Consider the following 23,062-nt stretch of genomic DNA (forward strand, 5'->3'; position numbering starts at 1 on the left):
TCCACTTCCAGAAAAGTTACTCCATTTCAAGAAATAATCAAAGGTAGTATAGTGGGATGTGGGGCATTTTTGATTTATGGTAATGGAAACACTGCTTAATTAGATAAAGTGAGTGAGGAGACGAAATATCTTTTTTCCAAACACACTAAATCCCCAGTTTAATTAATCTCTTTGCTTATAAAAGATAGGTAATAACTTTAATGACTAGCATGTGGTTGGCGAAAAGTTAATTATGAACTTTATTTTACACTAATTTTAATTGCAAAGGTGTGGCAAAAAAATATTTTGTGAGAAAACTGGGGGCGCATCATTAGGGAAGTAAAGTAGAAATATCAATAAGAGAGCGGTAAGTTTGGCTTGAGTTAATTAAGTAGTGAATAAAAAATTTACCACAAGCCAAGTAGAAATTGTCTCATAAAAATTTCCGCCACAGTGCGTATTTAATTTTCAAATGACGTAAATCCTTTAATAAATTTCTTTGGATTTCAAACTAATTAATCCAATAGTAAACACAATTTATTTGTCACGTTTTAGCCAAAAATACAACTTCATTGTTGTGAAATTTAATAAATTATTTCCTAAACCATATTTTCATACATTTATGTAAATTAACTCAGTTATCGAACCACGTGTTAAGACAATACGACGCCTTTGATTACAACTACCACCACAATAGAAAAGGGAAACTAATTTGATTTGGTAGAAGGATTTCTGTCAAAGGTCCCTTTAGAATTAGGTCAGGATAAAAATAAAATAACGTTTCAAGACAAGTTCACATTTAATTACATTTTGGGTACAAAACAGAACAAGACGCTACATTTAATATTTTACACTTACAATAAAAAAATAATTAGTCTCCTCGATTTGAGAGAGCTTGTGAACCTTGCGAACTTCTTCTGTCGGCAGAAGCGGAAGTTTTGTCTTGCGTTACTGTTGTTGCAACCGAGAAAAGTGTGTCTTCACTTGTAGCTCGAACTGGGGCTGAGTCAGGTTCCAGAGTCTTCAAAATACCAATTATTTCGTCGGCTAAAGCATATAATTCTTCCACGGTCTGAAAGCATAAAACATTTATTTTAAAACATCAAAAATGGTTGGCTTTCTGCGAGTGGGGAAAATGAAAAATGAATATGTGACTTTACAAGAGCGTGTTTTTGTGCTTTTTCCATAATATATTCATAAGGAATATATTATTAAAGGTTCAAATTAACATTTGTCTCAATTAGAAGTGATTTGTATTCATGTGATGAGAGTAATAAACATTCATTATTTTTTGTTTAAAATTACAAAAGTAGATTTCAATTCGATGCAATCCTGATTACTCGTAAGCTCTAATTCAATCAGTTTTTAATTATGTATTATTTGTATTTGCCAATCAAACACTATTATTATTTTTGTTGTATTTTTAGAACACAAAAATGGAGTGTTAACAATTGTTTTCCCCTTTTTTTACAGTATTCTTGTCTTATGAAACTGCAAAATAATCTTTCACAACATTACTTTACATTTTGCACAAGTAATGTAAAAAACATGCTAATGCATCAAAAATGAAAAAGCCGTTTGTGTTTGATTTTAAAATTTTTTACGTATGTACAAAAACATAAATCAAATGTTGAGATATCTTTTGTAACTTAGGAAAACAGATTATAATGGCTGATCTGATCAATGTTAGAATATTAGAAGGAGTTATAAGTGTTTTGTTTGCTATTCAACATAAGTTGAAGTCGTTTTCTTATAAGTTTCAATAATACACTCTAACACAACAACTAAAAGAATCTCGCTAAATAATAGTGTTTTGTAAACGTGTTGCAAATCTGATAAAAACTCATTTTCTACACCTGTTACTATTTTAAGAATAATATTATTACAATCAACAAACAAAAAGCGTCATTCAAATTTAAAAACTTAAAACAAATAAAAAGCAACATAAAACAGTAAACGTAAAACAGCATACACATTATTATAATATGGTGTACTACTTCTACCGCATGCACATTTTTCATAATTAATGATCAATAAATACGTAAAATGCTAGACGAACTGGTCCAAAAATAAAATAAAATCTTTTATAAAAACATATTCATCCAAAGTGGAAATTAGATCTTTCGTGAATGTCAAACCACATAATTCGTATTACCTTTTAGACTAACACATTAAAATTGAAGGGCTCTTGTGCGAAATTTGATCCAACTCAATTTAAGACGAAAATGTAAATTTAGCACAAATTGATAGGTATTATTCATAAAATGTTGAACAAAAAAATTTCAAAAGAATGTTGGTCTGACTTTTATTTCAATTGTTTAAAGTTACTACATAAAGATAATAATAAATAAAATAAAAAACATTGGTACTTTTGATTTTTGCAGTTCTCAATTTCACGCTCATTTTACAATTGAAGGGATGTCATGTGCATTAATCTATATTTGGAGTTATACGCATTTTAATATAATTTGCTAGTACTTTTTTCCAATTTGTTTTTGATAAACAAAATCACATGATACAGGGTGACCCCGGGGGTGCGTGCATGCTCAAGAACTTTTTTTTATCGAAGTTATCGACATGATTTTATATATTTCTATTCATGTACAGGGTGTCCCAAGTAAGATACACAACAAAGATCTGTTTTTTTAACGAAAACCCCAATTTTTTATTACATTTCTGGATTCGCCACTAAATTGTCAATAACGCACCTTGGTATTTTAGTCTTACCTGCAATAGATTTTGACTTATGCCAATTTATGTGTCAAAATTACATCGTACATAAGGAAAATTATTTTTGCTCTTTGAAGAGTTTAAGCATGTTTTTGAGCCCAAAAATCATCTGCTTGCTTTTCCAAACGTTTTAGCAGATTTTTCAATCAAAAGCACAAAACTTTGTCAAAAATAAGCCGAAAAATCACATAATTAATTCGAAAATGATGTTATTTTTGCTTTTTTCAAACATTTACTTGCGTTTTTAAGACTAAAATAAAGTTTTTTGTTTAATTTTGCTAAAAAACATACCAAAAAATTAATACATATACCAGACTAAATAAAAAACGACATAATTTATGCTCTTTTCGAGCGTTTTAAAACATTTTTCAATAAAAAACGCAATTATTTCGCACAATTTTGTCAAAAATACGTCGGAAAGTAATTGCTTTTTTTAAACATTTATTTACTATTATTTATTTATTTAAACATATTTTAACACCTTTATCCACTGTTTATTTAACAATCCAAGTTGTACATAACGCCTTTAGCATTTGGTAATTTCATTCCTAATAGAAACCAACACTTAAAAGTTTTTTTCAATAAAAGAATATTGCAATAAAAATTGTTTTTAAAGAAAATACTAGTTTTCAAAAAAATGTTACATAACACCTTTATTCACTCACCCCTTCAATTTAAATAAGTTCACAAAAATAGTATAAAAAACGTTTCATAAAACCTGGGAGCACTCATTCTGTAAATAATTCTTGCTTCAAAACTGGTGTTTTATAAAACTTGTTTTTTAATATTATGTTATGTCATTTCAACATTTTTTATTTATTTTTTTTTCGTGTTAAATTAATGAAGTAAATTAGTAAACAGGACACCTAATTTTACGTCATATTGCCTTTTAGAAACATGCTAAAGTGTAGGAAGTCTTACTAAAATATTTTCACAAATTGTTGAGCTAATTTAAAATCACTAATTGTTTTAAAATAGTAATTTAAGATAAGGTAAACAACGTTAATTAGGAAGGGTAGGTAAAATTATAATGAAATTTTTATATTTGCTGAGGTGGTATTAACTTGTTTGTAACTATAAACTACGCAAACAACTTATTAAATATTTATGATCTTAAACTGATTCATTTTGTACAAGCTTTGCTTTCTTTCGAAAAATTGTTAATAAATTGTGGACTTTTATAAAACAGTAAGTAAATGTGTTCTTCTTAGAGATGCATATTTTTTTACTGTTCTCTACGTATATCTATTCAGAAATAACAGTGATGAAAGCAAGTAATTCAAATTAGTGTTTGTTTACTTTACTGTTTTCGCTTAAGAGCACATACTACTAAACTACATTAAATTTTTTTGTAAAGTGCAAACGTATTACTTAAGAATAATGCAACACAATAAAATTTTGAAGCATGACATTTTTTGACATTAGTATAGGAATTACTAATTTGTAAATAAAAAATATAAAAATGCAAGTTTACCTGGCAGCGTCTTAGTTGTTTTATTAGAGGACTCTCGTATTTAAGTCTATCATATTCAGCACGTGTGAACATATATGCATCTGTAACTTCTTCTTCTTCTTCTTCCTCTATACCTTCAGCTCCAATTCCACCAAAAGCAGCTTCTCCTCCAACTATTTTCTGCACTGTGTCATCAATTTCACCTTCACCTTCTTCTTCATCTTCTTCTTCCTCATTATCCGAGTCCTCGAAATCATAGAATGGGAATTCTTCAACAGGTAAGAACCGACTGACTGGATTGCAAAGTTTTTCATATGGTTTTCTGAAAATATGACCGTTTTCTATCGAGAGCCCAGAAGGTGGATCGGGTGTATCGTCAGAATAAAGATGCGTAGGAATGTGCACTTTAGGTATTTTGATCTGAAATAAAATAATGTTGGTGTGTATTGATTAGTTATTCATTTAATGAGTACTTTGGCTCGACGAGCGGCTATTAACTTCTTGCAATGTCTTTCAATCATCATGATGGGATGATCAGCCATACTTTCAGGTGCTTGATGTAAAGGAATTCTTCCACTCAATACCAAATTTTTAACTCGTTCCATTTCTTCATTCTAGAAATAATGAAAGTATGTATTAAATTCTAAAAAATTAAGTTAAGTTAAACAGAACGTGGAGAAATGCGATTTCATTAATTACATTACGGCGTTAAAGCTGACTTTAAACTTTATTTTTAAACGCTTTAACGTTTGTCGAGATGAAAAAAATTGCATTTTTTAAATATAATTTGCAAGTTGATTGAGTTCAGCGTGCAAAATGAAAAATGCGGTCCAACCACTTTTCTCGTCTGCATTTAACACTTTAACTTTCTTTAAACAGTGTTAGCTTCAACCATTAATCACATAATGCACTTGTCAAAAAAGATTATATTGAATAGACTTAAAATCGTTAAATTTCATTTGTTTAAAATATTTTGGCAGTAATGAGGAAACTTCATCAGCAAAGTGAGTTGTGTAATTAAAGCCTCCATAAAATCTCAGCTTTAAGAAAGAAACTTAACATAAAAGTATCCCTCTCGAAAATTGTAGATAAAATCTATTTGCTCATTACAAAAAATTATTGGGAATTGGTTTTATATTGTTTTTTTAACTATTCAATACAAAATTTGCATCTGGTTTGGCGAGTATATTTTACTTTTTATTTTTCCATTTTTAGATTTTATAATAAGGTTGCGGTTTAAATAAAAGATCTATAATTGGATTTATCTCAGTACAGACTTACTTCACGGACTTTTATCCTCTTGTCCATTGACTCAGCATAATCTTCTAAAATGCGTTCTTGAAGTTTTTGCATGTAATCTCTGTCTGTTAAAGAAACTAAATTGGAACCCATTAGCTTTTCCAGTCGTGACGTCACATGAGGATGACTGAATCTGAAATAAAAAAACAAATATTAAATTTAGTTATTTTTAATAAATTCTTGGGTATAATAAGTATTATTAAGTTAATAACAAACATCAGTTTAGCTATTAACAAAGGTTTAAAGTCGCATGGAAGGTGTTTAATTAGAATGTCAATCAAAATTGAGGAGTTTGTGTAAAGGATGGATTAATTAAATTGTAACTCTACACAGGTAGGTGTTGATTATTTTTCTAAAAAAAGAAAATATGATGTGTCAGTAAATTCCTTATTCCCAACGGAATTTATAGGTCAAAAGTTCAATGGCATAGCTGTTGTACTTGTTTGGGTATCAGGATAACTTATTTTAGATTTTTTGTTGAATGCAAATGTGGCTTAATTCTTAAAATTAGAGTTAATAAATGTGGTAAGTCTATAAATAACTGATAATAAAAAAAATATTGAGTGATCTATTTTGTGGGAGAAATGGTTATAATAAAGGAAAAAATATTTTCTTAGGTCCTGTTTATTGTTATACTACCTACATGTCATACATACATCGGCCATTTTTAGGCAATATTGTTTCGGGTCCAATACCTTATTATTTCTACAAAACATACTGTTTTTTTTAACTTAGTTATAAAAGTGTGACGTTTTTATTGTTACAAATTTGCCAGGCATTAAAACATTAAATTTTAAAAAAATTTGAATTTTAAAAAATTTGGAAATTTTGTTAACGATAGAATTTAAAACTTTTAACAATGTTTTGAATGCCAATCATTTTTATCCACACTTACCAGTGACAGTGACCTTGTATTTAATGAAATTTACTTTGATATTTACTAAAATGTAAAAAGCATTAATGTATTGACAAAAAATGGTGGATGCGCCGGGACCGAAAACAAATGTTAAGCATTTACTGCTTTTTTGCAGTAAAATTTTTATTTAAATTTTAATAATAAACAACGTTGATATATTTTTGAATCAATTTTTTTGTAAAATTTTAATTTATATTTATACCGATTTAGTAAATTTCCTTTTTTTATTTTTTGTATTATTCAAAGAATTAAAATAAAAATAGAACAAACCACAAAAAACTACTTATTTATTCAAAAATTGCTGATTAGTTACTAATTAGTGTTGTTGTTTTTATTTTTACAACAAAACGGAAAAAAGGTTTATTTTACAAATAAACTTTGTGATTTCCATTCCCATTTTTTATTGTTTCAAATCAAGAATAATGTTTTAAATTACGATAACAATCGTGTTTCGTGCACAAAGCTTTTAACATTTTGCACTTGTTGTCTAAGCAGCAATTGTAAATCCAAGCCGTAACAACTCCGCCAAAGTTTTTTTTTTCTTAAAAAATAATAATAATCAGTAGTACCCGACTGTCTAAGTCAACAACCTTTTCAAATTAATTTATATGTAAATTAAAATAAATAAGTTTTTATGTTCATCTTCTTTTTTTTATTATTTTGAATAAAATATCTTACACTAAAAAATTATAAACACAAAACAGTGTTTAAGTACAATTTTGTACAAGATGTTAAATTAGGGAATTAAACTAACTTCTTATTGCGCGTAAATGCTGTAATCTGGTAATTTAAAACATAAACTTGGTTGTAAAAGCGTGTTTAAAGGTGTAAAAGTCGTCGCCGTCTTAATTACTGCTGTGCGAATCTGTGGAAGTGAGACGGTTTTATTTATAAACGTGTGTGTGCAGAATGAAATATCGGTTTATTAAGATACCTGTAGCAAATTAGAAAAGCCTTCGTAGAGAGCGCAGTGACACCTCGGCCTACGCTCGAGGATCGGTGGAAAGCGACTCTCAAACCGCACAACTTTAACTTCCTTACGACACCCATTTCACACGCGCCGAAAGCAAAGACGCATTGCAGTTAAAAAATTCTGCGCGACAAAGCTTGAATTACACTCTGAATAATATGCTTATAATCCCGAAGGTATCGTCTAAATAAACTCCTCTAATTATCGCTACACAATACACCGGCGAATGAAATAGGACTATACAGAGTGCGCCAGAACTCGCGCCCTAGAGAAAAATTTCAAGTACGATAAGAACATGAAAAAAATGTTTTAAAAATGCTATCTGTCAAAAAAATTTGTTTAATGACACTGATGATATTTTATATGTTTTTTATAATTATTTAGTAAAAGTAAAAAAATTTGCCAGTAAAAGCCACAAAAACCATTAAACAGAGTTACAATTTACTGGTATGATAGAGCTTCCTTGTATCCTCTTCTAATAGCCTGTAGCAAAAAAACTTGGAAAATTATTTTTCCAACAGAAATAAATAGAGTCAAAGTGCAAAATTTAAACTCTCATAACTTCTAAATTTTTATAGATAGAATTTTTTTAACATTTTTTCTATGTTCCTGGTATCTTACCTTACATGGGATTTGTCTCTGGGGTGCCAGTTCTGACGCAACCTGTATAACTACAGTGCGAAAAAGTCTTTCTATCAAGTAGGCGTATGTTGCATGGCAGTTCGTATGTTATCTAGATGTCAAAAAATTATTTTATAAAAATTAAAACATTGAGCTAATTAAATTGACATACGTTTTAAATTTCTACGCTTGCTTGATAGACAGACTTTTTGATTGCACTGTATAAGGAAAGATACTTTGTATTAAGTACGAGAAGTAAGTGTTTTATAGAACAAGCAAATATTTTTTTAAGACTATAGCAGAATGCGGTTTTGCCCAAAAAATTTTCTCTCAAAAATAAACTTAAAAATGTGTTACTAATTTTTTTATACAGGGTATCCCAGCGAGTTGAAAAAGTCTATTAGTTACCTTTAAACGGTAAAATTAAAAAAATATATAGGACATTGATAGATACTAATCTAGTGCATCGCCTAAAATTATTTTCAACTATACAGCGTGTCTCGAAAATAAGTTACAATACAAACTTGTGTTCTTTTAAATAAAACACCATATGCTTCTTAGCGTTTTTACATGTAGATTTTTATGACAACGTTTTTAAGCTAAACTTTTATTGGTCGATTTTGCTTAGTTTTAAAAATAAGACGGTTTTTTGACAAAAACATGGACATTTATAAATTTATTACACAAAAACTAAAGCATCTAAAAATATTTTTTTTACTACCGCAAAGAAGAATGTATAAGCTATAAGGTTGTCACAATTTTTTTAGTGTGTTGCATTTGTAAAGATAAAAAAAATTAAGGCGTTTGTTAAAAGTTCAATAACTTAAAAAATTTAAATGGAACATCTTATTTTATGTTTTTGCATTTAAACGATTATTAAATTGTCTTTCTAAAATTATTTACTTTTAGATGTTTATAATCAATAACTAAAAATTCTGTACTTTCTTCCTTACAGAAATAAGAAAAAAATTTGTTCTATTTGTTTTAGTTTTTGTGTAATAAATTTTTTAAAAGTGCATGTTTTCGTTAGAAAAACGTCTTATTTCTAAAACTAAGCAAAATCGACTAATAAAAGTTTGGCGTAAAAACATTGTTTTAAAAGGCTACATCCAAAAATGTAAAGTAACATACAGTGTAACGTATTTTTGGGACATACTGTATGGTTGAAAATAATTTTAGGTGATGCACTAGATCTATACATTTTTTTAAAATTCTACCATTTAAAGGCCACTAATGGACTTTTTCAACTCGCTTGGACATTCTGTATACATTTAGGTTCTAAACATTTTTAACAAAATGTGATTCATTGAGCTCGCAACTACAATAATTACAAGTAGCTTTCAGCTATGGCAAAATGAAATGCAAAATTGAACTCAAAGCAAGTTCTACTAAGGCAAGCTGCTGTAAGCGATAATTATTAAACTAAAATGTTTTCTATATGTAATTATTAATATGCCTAAGATACGCGTCAAGTGATAGGCAAAGAAAAACAATAATTGACCGTTTTCGAGCTTTTTTTACAATAACTTCCGATATCCAAGCTGGAAAATTTGTTCCAGTTAAAATTTCCACCCTGTATATTGCGACTACATTTTATAAGCTTGGATTAAAAAAAAATTGTATAAAATAAAAGTATCTGTTTCAACTGGATCTTTAAAATTTTAACGCATTATTAATGTAATTTATTTTATATTTATATTGTACTGTATTATAAAAAAAATCTTTTATTAGGCAAAAAAAAACTTCAAAGAATTGTTTTACCAAACGAAGTGAAACTGTAAGTGACATCGCTGAGTAACATTTAATACAAAAAGTTTTAACTTTGGTACAAAAGTATTCAGAAATGTTAAAAAAGAGAAATGTAGCATATGTACATATTATTTAAATACAAAATGTCTATAAAAGAACGTTTATAAAGAGTGTGGTGACATTGAGGTTCTTTTAGATATTTTAAGAAAAAAAAAAAATAAACAACCCCTGAAAGCGTTGTGATAGATTGTGACTAAATCAACATTAGTTGAGAAACAAAACATAGCTTTTTAATTCATACTTTTAAAACAATAAGATGTAATACACTTTTTAACAACCAAATTTTTTTGGTCAATATGAAGGAGAGTTTTAAAATGCCGGATATAAATAAATCAGCCTCTATTTCTCCTCCTGTGACGCACAGCTAATTCATTATCCGATCTGAAAATAATTGAAATACGTGCTTTGCATTACAGAATAGTCAAATAAAATGTTTTTCAATAAAGCAACATTTCACTTTAAAGTTATTTCTAAATATCAATAATACCTATAAATGTTTCTTTATCAGTATAATGTTGATAAAATTACAATGTTTCTGTTCAAATTGTGTTTATTTTACATTTGAAACACAACTTTTATAAAACTTTACGTAAAATACATTTTAAAAATGTTTTAAACCTAGAAATTAGTGTGCATTTTTGAAGCAGCAGATACTAAATATTGGGAACGACTCAGATATACTGTACTCAGAGTAAATGATGCGAGTTACAAAAAACTTTTTAAATTTTTTTGTTTTGTTTTGAATTAGAAATGACAAAAAAAGTAGAATATTTATTAGAAGTACTCTCTGATTTGATAACGAAATTTAATGAATTATTATATGCAGCAATAGCAAAACAAACAAAACACATTGTTTGCGTCACATACTTTGCTCACAATTTTATTAAAATAATATATTAGTTCTTCGAAAATTAGATTTGAAGCACGTGTTTGTCATCAACATATAAATTAGGTGAAGGATAAATCAGAAATCATTCCGGTTTGCAATTTATTTTGTCCTTGCGATTTCTAATTAACATGTCACAATAATTAACATAAAATATTGTCCCTGACCAACTGATGCCATAAACAAGTTATTTAAACTCATCCTGCTGTGGATTTTCCTCGAACGTAATGCTCACCGCTGTGTAGGTTTCATATTAGGCTGTTGATCTTTATTAAGCTGTCTGGTTAATTATAATGCAATCTCTTAAATTATGATTTGGGGTTAGTATCATTTAGGTTTCGTCCTACCATTCGGAGAAACACCTTTAAATAAACATCACTTTTCTTTCTGGAACTAACGATCGTTAACCCAGTTTTAAAGACAAACGTCGATGTTTACAATATAATATTTTGTATTGACTAGGGGTGGAAAAGTTTGATGTTTACCCTGGGCAAACAGCTTTCGTGCTTGTGCAATAAAAAAAAATCACATTATATTATGACAGACGAAAAGCATACCATTACAATAGTACCTGAATTTTTTCCACTTTCTGATTCAAAAATAAAATACCATTCCTTGTTATGCACTAGAAACTGGTACGGAAAAAAACTAAATGCATGTAATAATTAATATTAAAATCATTATTGATTTGAACAAGTAAAATTTTCATTATTTGCCAAATGAACGTAGGAGTTTCACAGTCGATTAAACATCTTCATGGAAGCCAAGATTTACGATTCGCCTCCGAGTTCGAGGCAGTACACCGGAACAATCCCTAACGTTCATTACATCTGACATGAATTGAAAGACAACATTAATGTGTAGGTATACTATACTGCGATAAGCTGAAGTTAACACCTACATCTGCCAAAGACGACTCTTAATATTCCAATGACCAAAAAATTAACTTTAACTTCCAGCGCTTTAAAAAAATGAAAGTATGTATATATTTAAAAAAAGGGAAAAGCTGACAACATTATTTATAATTGAAGGGGTGAGTGGATAAAGGTATTATGTTTTTTTGAAAACTGGTATTTTCTTTTAAAACATTTTTTTTCGCAATATTCATTTATTGAAAAAGACTTTTAAGTGTTGGTTTCTATTAGGAATAAAATTACCAAATGCTAAAGGCGTTATGTACAACTTGGATTGTTGAATAAACAGTGGATAAAAGTGTTAAAATATGTTTAAATAAATTAATAAATAATAAATAAATGTTTAAAAAAAACACACATAACACCATTTTTAATTAATTCAATTACTTTCCGACGTATTTTGACAAAATTTTGAGTTTTTTAATAAAAAATTTTAAAACTCTCGAGAGCATAAATTATGTCGTATTTTATTTAGTCTGGTTTGGTATATGTTTTCTAGCAAAAATTAAAGAAAAAACTTTATTTTAGACTTAAAATCGCAACTAAATGTTTGAAAGAAGCAAAAATAACATAATTTACAAATTAATTTTTCGGCTAATTTTTGACGAAGTTTTCTGATTTTGATTGAAAAATCTGCTAAAACGTTTGGAAAATCAACCATATGATTTTTCGGCTCGAAAACATGCTTAAACTCTTCAAAGAAGTAAAAATAATTTTTGTTTCGTAATAGTTTATTAATTTTTTACCTCATTTTCGACGAAAATTTTAAAATAATTGCGATTCTGACTAAAAAACGTCCCAAAACGAAAAAATGGTATTATTTTTGAACAAAATTTTTAGCACAATCTAAAAAATTAAAAATAACACCATTTTTGAATAAATTTAGCAATTTGTGATTTTGTAAATTTTTAATTGAAAAACGTGCTAGAACGCCCAAAAAATAATAAAAAAGGTCATTTTCAACACAATTTGGTAATTTTTCAATATGTTTTAACAGAATCTTACAAAAAAATGTGATGTAAATAAGCAAAATTCATTATTTTTCACTTAATTTGGTGACTTTTCGGTGTATTTTTGTCTAGATACTTTTCTAGATAATTCCATCTCCTATTGAAAAATATGGTGTTAATATGGAAAACCGTTTTCGAAAAGTCGATGAACTAGCGTCAAAATTACACCTAGTAAACAAAAAAAAAATCTTTTAAATGTTAAATGAATGTTAATTTTCGGGACAGCATAAAGTGGACTTTTTTATATTGTGGCGTTGGAATTTCATTTATAAATGTTTTGTTAAACTTGAAATATTTTTATAAAGCAATAATTATCACAGAGTTTATATTAGTAAACAAAGCTTGTTTTTTGGTACAGAACATTGATACATTGCTACAAATCGTATAAAAAGTCTATTGGTATTTAATTTTTTAAAATATGCAGAGAAACTTGTAAAAAAATTCTGAAAGCAAGAAAGTTTGTGCTGTTGTAAACAAAGACGGTTTTCATTTTTCAAAGAACTAAACGGAAAAATTCTCTTTATTGAAAAGGACAACAATAATTTGTCTTTCAACTTAAAAAAATTGTTAGCAATTTTGAAATTTTGGTGTCACTATATTAAATATTTGAAGTTCTGAACAACTGCTCGAACGTTTATTGGGCTCGCTGCAATTTTCAGCCCGTATCCTCCACTTTGACACATCACGTAAACTCGAAAATAAATACCAGAAGATTACTAAGAAATACGTTGGTGCGTGTATTCATGCTTTATTGATATTTCACAGTTTAATGAAATATTATTTCAGGAAAACCGTTATCAATAAAAACAGCTCATTCAACGAAAATAATAGAAAGCGAATAATAGGCTGCGTTATAACAGAACTGAAATTATGTGTGAAAGATTATTCATGAGTCATTAATAAATTTGATGAAAGGTCCGATAATCTGATGTCCTTGCAGTTGGTTAATTAATTAACTTTATTGAACATTACACGTTTACTGTAATTAACACTATAAGCACTTTTTGTAATAAAGTAGGGTGCTGAACTATACAAATCATATTTTGATGATAAAAATTTGAGAATAAATCTACTTTTCTAATCACAAAATCGACTAATAAAAGTTTAGCGTAAAAACATTGTTTTACATTGTGCTACATTTAAAAATTCGAAGAAACATACGGTGTTACATGGTTGAAAATAATTTTAGTTTTTTTTTAAATTTTACCATTTAAAGATCACTAATGGACTTTGTTCAACTCGCTGGGACACCCTGTATGTATTAAAAAATAGTCGTACTTTTGATTAAAAATTGTGAAGCGATCTAAACAGAGTTTTTACAGCATCACGTAAGGCCAATTTTTTCTCTCATTTAAGAGTGACTTAAGGCCATATTTATAGCAGAATTAGCGCTAGAGTGTACTAATCCAAATCCTCAGAAAGAGAATACACTACGTAAGCGTGACTAAAGTCTATGACAATAACTTAGCGTAAAATAATGGGGAAATATCTCAAGTAGGTTTGATGAGTATACTTTTCAGATTATAATGTAATTTTGTTCTAAATTTCACGATTTTACTTACTGATATTTACGTGACGATTGTTGCATCCCTTATTTAGCTACTGCCTCGTGCGCGAAATGGGATAAAATCGGAACTCGTCGTTATTATAAACGTCTTGTATCCGTGACAAGAACCCTAGAGTAGCGTAAAGAGGGTGGCGGGAAGGACGCCGCCGATGTCGTTCCTGGCGCCGGATCTCGTGTGTCGTGACGACTGGTACCCGATCACGATGATACCGTCACCATTTAAGAAAACCAACGACAATCACAACTGTATCGACCGCCAAGGGTGACAATCGCAACAATAAAAGGAAATTAACCGACTAAATATTTTCACAGTCATTAATTTAATTGAAAAGGAAAGAGCTGTTTGAGGGTGGGTTTTCGTGAAATTTCTATTATGCGTTTTCTTTAGAGTTCCACGCATATTTTTGACAATGATTTATATTTAAAATATTTGGAAGTTCTTCTTGTATTCAGATTAAGTTATAATTTTTCTTAAATATCACTGATTTTTGTAAAATTAAAACAGTGGAAAACAAGAAAATACTTAATAAAATATTCTACTTTGTATATGTATTTGTGTTTTATTTTCGAGAAAGTGTTTCTACATTGAAGTTAATCTCCTAAAAATTCTGGTAAAAGAGAAAGTTTGGTGCTAATGTTATTCTGAAAATGAAATTACTTTCAGGTATCAAACAAGAGTCTATTTTAATCCGCAGGTAGGTAGTTTCTGCACTTTAACAACGAGATAACAACTGTGAACCATAATTACGAAGATTTACAATAGACAAGAAGTCGATATATTATAATGATTAATTTTCCCAGAAGCAAATTTCTAATCTATAGGTAAGTAAGACACCAGGAACATGGAAAAAAAGATAAAAAAAAATATATCTATAAAAATTTCAAAATTATGAGAGTTTAAATTTTGCACTTTGACTCATTTATTTCAGTTAGAAAAATAATTTTCCAAGTTTTTTTGCTACAAGCTATTAGAAGAGAAAACAAGGAAGCTCTATCCTAAATTGTTGTTATTTGTGGCTCCTATTGGAAAATTTTTTGTACCTTTACTAAATAATTATAAAAAAACGTATAAACTCTTTGGTGAAAAAATTGGTAGCAGTTTGTCTCAATAGCCACAAACTTTGTTTGCTCTTTGTTTTGGCCCCTAGAAATTTTGTTAAAAAATTATGGTTATGTTTTGAAATTAAGATGTTTTGTGAATTTTGTGTACTTGCTTGCTCTTTGAAAGCGCTACAATTGAATACCTGAGGACAGACATCATTACTTAAGGTCTAAAGACAATTTTCAGTGCTAATAATATTGATAGAAATACAAAGACTTTGAAGAAAAAGGATGTATACACAGAAAAAAGTTATTTATCAAAAGATACAAGTAGGTATTTTAATGATTGCCAATAAATTTTGTGTAATTTATTGAAATGAGCTCAAAGTTGATGCATTTTATAAATTCTTCTTCAGCTTTAGTTTCAAAATTGTTACTTTTTCAACTCGTTCCTCAAAACACGATGCACAAGACACTAACTTAATTGCGTTCTTTCCTTGGTTCTTTCTTATTCATGTTTATTTTGTATTCTTATCAATTTTTTGCTAAAAATTGAGAATGTTTAGCAAACCTGCATTACAAATTGCGTCTACATTTTAACGGGCCCTTTTTCTAACTTCCTGCTTGCCAACTATTTGTTTCCAAATTTCTAAAAACTGTTAGCGGTACCGAATTTGTTCCTTTTTTGGTGTTTCATCTCTAAAATTTTTTAGACGATTTTTTTGTAGACGTTTAATAACCATGTTTTCAAATTAATTCAAGAAACTGCCGACTTCCTTTATTAAAATTTCCATAAATGAATTTACTAGTGGTGCCAACGTTAATACTGTTTGGCAGACTTTACAAGATCATTAGTATTGTTAAATAAACATAAAAAAATGGCAAATGTCAAAAAATAAATGTTAAAATTTTTTGAAAGATTTTTCTCTGGAGCGCGAGTTCTGACACATCCTGTATAAATGTAATGTAATAACGTGTTCAGATACATTAAAAATAGAATTGATATACTAAATATATTGTTTTAGAAAAAGCCAAAAAAATCGTATTTTCTTGAATAAAACAAACTAATGTATTCTTCAAACTTAGAAAATTATTTAAAACTTTTTTCCTTACCGCTGTTTATTAGGAAATTATTTAAAAAAATGAGCTACACTCTTAAATTAAAAAGAATTAAAAATACCTAATTTGACAACTTGTTTATTTTGTTATAATTGTTTTTAATTTTTAATTCTGTAGTTTATAATGAAACTGATTCGCCCTTTTGTGGACCAATAGAAACGCTCTAAGCACCGCTTGAGGCTATAAATTCGAAAGGGCTTAAGCCTTCAGGCAGTATCTTTTGTACCGTGCAAGGGGTCATTAATTATCACTACTATGAAAACAGTTTACAATTCAACGTTTAACGAAAATTTAACAAGTGCCCCAACAGAAATGGAAAATCTCTGGCAAGGAAGTTCCCTCAGTTCAATTGAAGAAATTTTTGATCCGGTGAAAATAAAAAACGTTGTGGACTCTTTAGTCATGTCACGATTTAGTGGCCAAATTATAAAATCACGATCACGAAGATCTAGATTCACGTCTTCAAGTTCAGAAGATGTACTATCAAGTTCTGAAAATCATAATAATGTTTTTCATTGTGTTTCTAATGGGGTAAGTTGAATTAATTTTGATTGCAATGATTAGTATTATAATCTTGTTATTGCAGCGTTCTGATGTCAGTATAAATACTTGTAATTTATCTGATTTAATTTCAAATCCTTATCCTTACACCAGTTTCCACAACGGAAATATTTACATTTCGGACAGTTGCTTCGAAATGGAATCATCCGAAGCAAGTGAAGAATTAAATGATTATGACTCAATTCATTCAAAAATTGATTTACTTAACACAAAAATATTTGTTTTAAGTCAAAATAAGGAACAAATTTTGAAAGCAATTTACTATGACGATTTTTACAACAAGGCAAAATTTAGCAAAGTGAGACTTGAGGCCGAAAAGCTACTTTTAATCAATGGTAAGTTAAGCAATGAGAAGTTTTAATGTGTTAAGATTTTTTTTACAGATCTGACAAGTGATTTGTTAACACAAGATGCCAAATTTTTATTTGAAGAAAAATATAACGAGCAATGTTCAGGATCAATAAAAATTTCCAACTGTAACATATGGTGTGATAATCAAGATTTTGATCAATTTTTTATTTGTGTCGTAATTTATGGCACTAAAATATTGGCTTCAGAACTAACTCAAACTAAATCTAATGGAATAATTCATTTTAAAAAAGAATTTTTGGTTAAAGGGCTTCGACCAGATTTTATAATCGACATTAAAATTTATTCCGCATCTAAAAAGGTAAACATAATTCTTTTTTTCATTAATTGTTTTAAGTTTGATAAATTTCAGGCTATAAGAAAATCGAAAAAATCATTTATATGTAATTACGCTCCACGACCAGAAGAGAACATTATCATGCGAAAATCACTTTTTACTTTAAGGGGAGAGACTCAAATAAGCATAGAAGACCTTTCAAAATCAAATTTTATGGAAGTGCAAATGAATTCTGGAAGATTTACTAGCCACATTTTTAGTTATGTTAATTTAAACCTAAGTTTGTCAGGTTTTTTAAATGTTAGTCAAAGTCAACAGTATGCTTTGTGGAATAGGGAATGGTGTTGTTTGGAAGGACGGTATTTACAATATTTTGATTATCCTCCCGATGAAACCTACGAATGTAAACCTCTAGAAGTCATTGATCTAGCAACCTGTATTGAATTTAAACGTCTTTCGAGGGAGGAGTGTCCTCGAAAACAAACTCTTTTGTTAAAAACTTATTTTGGGAAAACTGTTTTGTTATCATGTGATTCAAGAACTGAATTAGAATGTTGGGAAAATTGTATAAAACAGATATTAAGTGCAATTGAAATTTGGGAACACTGATGTTGTTTATAATTGTACATTTTGTATTGTTTATTTTGTTATATGTGATGTATATTAGTAAATTTTATATGAAAATAGAAATGCGTATTATTTTTTAAAATCATATCATAAGACACGTGAAAAAAGAACGAAAAAAATTATTTTAGTTTAGACTAATTGAGATTGTTTTGTGCAACTTTTAGGATATTTTTCTTTGAGAAAATAAGAAACTGGAAAACGTTAAATGTCCCACTATGACGACAGAGAGAAAAAATTGTCTTTGATTGTTGTTTCCTCCGTTTTCAAGTCTACTAAAAAAAGTAAAAAACTTAAATTATCACCTAAAAATTATAAACTAATAAGCCACAAAAATCGCTTTTCCAACTCGATGGGACCATAATGATAACAAATCAATCAATCATAATCAATAATTTTTTTAACAATGCAAAATAAAAATTACAGATTAAGGAGAAGAGACATACGTGCATTCTATTTTTGGTAAATGGATCGATTTTATGAAATCCTCAACTTCTTTATCTTCGTCTTCACTCTCTAGACAATTCCAATTTTTTGCGTCAGTATTTTTACTTTGATTCACATTATTTTCTAACTCTTCAAGACTCAATTCCTTGTTCACTACCACTTTTTCCACCCAGTCTTCGACATCTTCCATCAATTCCCTCCCAGTACGTCTGAACTCTTTCCCAATCATAAGATTCATCGTTTCCCAAAATTTTCCCGCAGACATTTTTTGAGATATTAGCTACACCAACGCTAAGTGTAAAGTGACAAAATCACGCACACATCAGCACTTTGCTGTACTGAGATGTCTGATCATTTGACACGAAATCGAGTAATTGCAAGAACACGCTAATACTAAACCCTCTATGCACGCGATCAAGACAATTATGAGTGGAGAAGTTTCTAAAGGTTGCAGGTGGTGTATGATTTGATTTGAATTAGCAAAGTGCGATGAACTTTGTTGGTATTGGTGTACATTGAGTGAAACCAAGCAACCGTGGTATGATGGTGCATATTTCTCATGTGCATCGTTATGATCGCATGGCGATTGTGTTCATGTTTTCAAGAGGGAGCTTTTGTGCTGGCACGATATGCTACGAAAGCTTGACAGGGATTAATTTGCGGTCTATTAGTAAAATGTCAGAACGTGATGAGTCTAACTCTTTCATGAAATAAGTTCGCAGTCAATTAGCTGCTTTCATCAAGTTGGGGGACTCCTTAAAACGTTTTATTTTATTAGCGGTTTAGTTTAAGGAACCCTAATGTAATTGAAAAGATTAGGGACAAGGACGTGAAGTTTTTAATTCATTTTGATTAAAGCCAAATAAATGACTGTAAATTCTCAAAATCAACGGATATTTACTATTACTTTTTTAATTAATATTTCTGATTTTTTTAGGGAGAGTTAGCCGTTTTAAGAAGCAGGAAAATATAAGAGAGTTGGTAAAATTTGCTGTCGCATTTTAATTATTATTATGTTAAATTAAGAAATTGACGTATACTTACGCATATTTGATACTCGCTTTTGACCACCATTTTTGAGCCGCAGTAAACAATTTAACTTTTTGTTTCCTAAGTTTAGCAAATCTTGGATCATTCGGATGTACAACTCTGGTACCTCGGCGTTGAGCAATTTTTTTCTTAGCTTCTTCAGTATGTTTAATTTTTGGAGCACCTTTTTCAGTAAACAACACCATTTTGTCGGTAACAAACACGAGATTTTAAAAAGAAGAATAAGATTCACATTAAAATAATTTCTACATTGAAAATTTCGCTACAGTAATTTTGGATTTTGAGAAGATTTAAAACTACACTGACATTTTTATCACAAATTTTGAAAACTGGTTGACATTTTTGCGTTTTGTGTCAAAAAAGCTTCATTTGATTCTTGATGCCAAAACGATCACTTTTAAAACTCATTCTTTCTGATTTTCGTAAATTTGAGATATGTTTTAGAACGTGTAAAAATAAGTGACACGTATTTTACCGTTTTGTATTTTTTTAATGTATGTTGAAAAAACAGGGATGTAAAATTAAGTACCTCGGAGCAAAAAGAATTTTTATCTAAAGAACAAATCAACATATTGAAACATTTTTTTTTTAAATAATAGATATAAATATAATTACGGAAGTGATAATACATGTATTCTAAAAATTTATTATTAACAAATAATTTAAAAATATATTGATTAAACAAAAAAATAAACAATTACTCAGGTTTTAAAATTCTCATAAAATTTATGTAAAAACTCTCACATTTTTACTATGACTTCACATAACTTTTCAGATGGACGTTTTATTTAATTAATTAAAATTACCAATTACCGTCACTAATAAACTGTTCTAAAGAAAAAACATAATTTGCAATAATTTATTAACATTTATTTTTCAAAAAATATCAGTAATAAAAAACAAATTCTTCGTTGAGTAAATATTTCACAAATATTTCACATATTACGTTTGGCTATACAGGGTGTGTCAAAATTTCCGTACCAACGTGAAATGCCATGTAAGGTAAGATACCAGGAAGATGAAAAAATTGTTAAAAAAATCTGTCAAAAAATTTTTACATTTATTTTTTGAAAATTGACATTTTTTATGTCTATTTAATGATATTGATGACTTTGTAAAGGTTTTTTATAATCATTTAATAAAGGTACGATAATTTTGCCAATAAAAGCCACAAATACCATTAAATTTAGGATACAGCTTCCTTGTTTTTTGGGAAATTTAAAAACCTGCGTAATTGTTTATTTTTTTGTTTAAACAATAAATTCTTAAATTATTTGTTAATAACAAATTTTTAGAATACCTACATGTATTTTTAGGTCCGTAGTGTACCTACTTATATCTATTATTAAAAAAAAATCTATTCAATATGTTGATTTGCTCTTTAGATAAAAATTCTTTTTGTTACGAGGTTCTTAATTTTGTGCATCCCTGTTTTTTCAACATACATTGAAAAAATAAAAAACGGTGGAATACGTGTCACTTATTTTTACACGCTCTATAACATACCTCAAATTTACATAAATCAGAAACAATGAGTTTTAAAAGTGATCGTTTTGGCATGGAACTACTCTCTTTACTTAAGAAAAGCTTGTAGAGGTTATAGCGTTTATTTATAATTTAACAAAACTATAATACATATTATTTTGATTTTTATTTTACATTGAACGTTTGCTTTATGTTAGTACTTGTAACACTTAATCGTAAATGGTCATTTTTGTTATAAAAATTATCATTTCATAAATGTTCTTTGCTAAGTTAAAACTTAGTGCTCATTTTTTCTGCTCATTTATGCAAACAAATTTACAAATTATACCGTTTATAGTGTGTGTAGTAAATTATGCTTATAAACTTTCAGTCATTTAATAAATATGCAAACTAAACTGGTTTTTTAATATGAAATAAAATGGTTATTAACAAGTAATTAAACAAAAAATACAATGATAAGAGATACTACTACCGGTTTCAAAACGATGAATTAACAACATTTCTGAAATTAAAATTAAGTTAAACAATTGATAAACGAATTTATGATATAAGAATATTAATTTACACAAAATTACAAATTATGTTAGCAGGAATGTTGTACAAATATTAAAATTTTAAATTCTTATGACCTTTCTTGCGAACCTGCTATACCTACCCAAATGTTAAAATTTAAAACAGCACACGCCCATGCCACACAAAACCTGATTTATGCTCAAATATTTCAAGGTTTCTTCCTGCGACAACTTATCAGTAATATTTTTTTAACAATTTTTTTTTCTGATGTCGGCTTTTCGACATGTGTATATAAGCGGAGTTTGTCGCCCAGTCTTCACATCGTTTAACAACACAGAACGAAATAACCACAACAATGAAGGTAAGAAAAATTTATTACCAAATATAACTCAAAATAATTTTAATTAAATTTGCAGGCTGTATTTGTAGCTCTCTTCGCTTTGGTAGCCGTTGCTTCTGCCGGGTTTGTAGTCCCCAGTTTGGGATACTCTTCCTTGGTTAGTCCTTTAGCATACAGCTATGCTGCTGCCCCAGTTGCTGTTGCTGCTCCAGTCGCTGTTGCTCCTGCTATCCAAACTGGGTAAATATACAACTAAAGACGGTTAAAAAAATTTATTGCAACAAAAATTTTATTTTACCAGATATGTAGCTGCCACCCGAGGATCGGTACACACTGCTCCTTTGCCACAGGGACCTCTTGCCTTCAGTCACCACATCAACACTGCTCCAGCCCCAGGAACTTTCTAAATCGTTCTAGTTAATTTATGATATGTCTGTTGTTTACCTACAGTTAAATAAAAATTAAAATTAAATGTTGTTTTCATTACTTATCCACATTAAATTTAGAAACCTATCGATACTATAAAAACTTTAATTTATACAAGATTAGTCACGAGAGGGTTATTTCTGAATTTGTTTTTGCCGCAACCCATTATACATATTGCAACAATTTCTTGATTTCAAATTTTGAAAATAATTATAACTAAATCCACGATAGCTGTTATTAGTCTTGTCTCTGTGACATTATAGAAAAAAAATTATCTCTCAAATGATGCGACATGTTTTGTAATGTTTACCAACCGACTAGGCGCACGTTTAGAAGTCGATGGTAGACACTTTTTCACTTCACCTTTTATACAGGGTATTTCACGAGTGATAATGAGCCTGACGGAATTGAAAATACAACCCACATTTGCAAAGTTAACGTGTATATTTTAGATATCGCATTGTTTGAAAAACCGATTATGAATCCACGATAGCTTTGCTTCGATAATTTTAGTTGTCATAACTGACATTAAATTTCGTAAAAAGTCAAATGCTAAGTTCTATAGTTTCGTAGAAAAACGCGTTTAAAATTTCACAATTTTGACAAATTTCAATTTTTAAACGCCGATTACCGTGAAACTAAACGAGATAGCGCAA

The 23,062-nt window shown here is 28.9% G+C and overlaps 3 protein-coding genes across 4 annotated transcripts; 2 read left to right on the forward strand and 1 right to left on the reverse strand.

The window, feature by feature from the left end:
* Positions 1-765: 765 nt before the first annotated feature.
* Positions 766-19,988, reverse strand: LOC123013168. 2 transcript variants are annotated; one of them, XM_044411553.1, is made up of 5 exons: positions 19,637-19,988; positions 5,444-5,594; positions 4,636-4,776; positions 4,184-4,582; positions 766-1,051 (listed from the first exon to the last, which is right to left on the reverse strand). In XM_044411553.1, the coding sequence occupies exons 1-5, from the start codon at positions 19,825-19,827 to the stop codon at positions 851-853; spliced, it is 1,083 nt and encodes a 360-aa protein (XP_044267488.1). In that variant the 5' UTR covers positions 19,828-19,988; the 3' UTR covers positions 766-850. The 2 variants fall into 2 exon arrangements, with proteins under 2 accessions (XP_044267488.1, XP_044267487.1); XM_044411552.1 differs by lacking the exon at positions 19,637-19,988 and adding an exon at positions 18,592-18,970.
* On the forward strand, positions 16,570-18,130 carry LOC123013167 (anillin-like). The gene is made up of 4 exons (XM_044411551.1): positions 16,570-16,845; positions 16,901-17,210; positions 17,259-17,545; positions 17,597-18,130. The coding sequence occupies exons 1-4, from the start codon at positions 16,570-16,572 to the stop codon at positions 18,128-18,130; spliced, it is 1,407 nt and encodes a 468-aa protein (XP_044267486.1).
* A 1,874-nt stretch (positions 19,989-21,862) lies between the features above and the next one.
* Positions 21,863-22,452, forward strand: LOC123013312. The gene is made up of 3 exons (XM_044411758.1): positions 21,863-22,001; positions 22,057-22,220; positions 22,282-22,452. Exons 1-3 carry the CDS (start codon positions 21,996-21,998, stop codon positions 22,385-22,387), a joined length of 276 nt encoding a protein of 91 aa, XP_044267693.1. The 5' UTR covers positions 21,863-21,995; the 3' UTR covers positions 22,388-22,452.
* Positions 22,453-23,062: the final 610 nt, after the last annotated feature.

This window comes from Tribolium madens, unplaced genomic scaffold, assembly GCF_015345945.1.
Source record: "Tribolium madens isolate multiple individuals breed KSU strain unplaced genomic scaffold, Tmad_KSU_1.1 Scaffold_96;HRSCAF=242;Tcas5.2_LG5, whole genome shotgun sequence".
NCBI lineage: Eukaryota > Metazoa > Arthropoda > Insecta > Coleoptera > Tenebrionidae > Tribolium > Tribolium madens.

What these genes read in the sequence shown, in the direction of transcription:
- LOC123013312 (XM_044411758.1), top strand. An exon ending in GCTCCTGCTATCCAAACTGG is followed by an intron (nt 22,221 to 22,281) that starts GTAAATATACAA and finishes TTATTTTACCAG; the next exon opens with ATATGTAGCTGCCACCCGAG.
- LOC123013167 (XM_044411551.1), top strand. Translation starts at nt 16,570, where the DNA reads ATGAAAACAGTTTACAATTCAACGTTTAACGAAAATTTAACAAGTGCC. An exon ending in TTCATTGTGTTTCTAATGGG is followed by an intron (nt 16,846 to 16,900) that starts GTAAGTTGAATT and finishes TTGTTATTGCAG; the next exon opens with CGTTCTGATGTCAGTATAAA. An exon ending in AAAGCTACTTTTAATCAATG is followed by an intron (nt 17,211 to 17,258) that starts GTAAGTTAAGCA and finishes TTTTTTTTACAG; the next exon opens with ATCTGACAAGTGATTTGTTA.
- LOC123013168 (XM_044411552.1), bottom strand. Translation starts at nt 18,857, where the DNA reads ATGTCTGCGGGAAAATTTTGGGAAACGATGAATCTTATGATTGGGAAA. An exon ending in AGAGGATAAAAGTCCGTGAA is followed by an intron (nt 4,777 to 5,443) that starts GTAAGTCTGTAC and finishes CATTATTTCTAG; the next exon opens with AATGAAGAAATGGAACGAGT. An exon ending in TAGCCGCTCGTCGAGCCAAA is followed by an intron (nt 4,583 to 4,635) that starts GTACTCATTAAA and finishes ATTTTATTTCAG; the next exon opens with ATCAAAATACCTAAAGTGCA.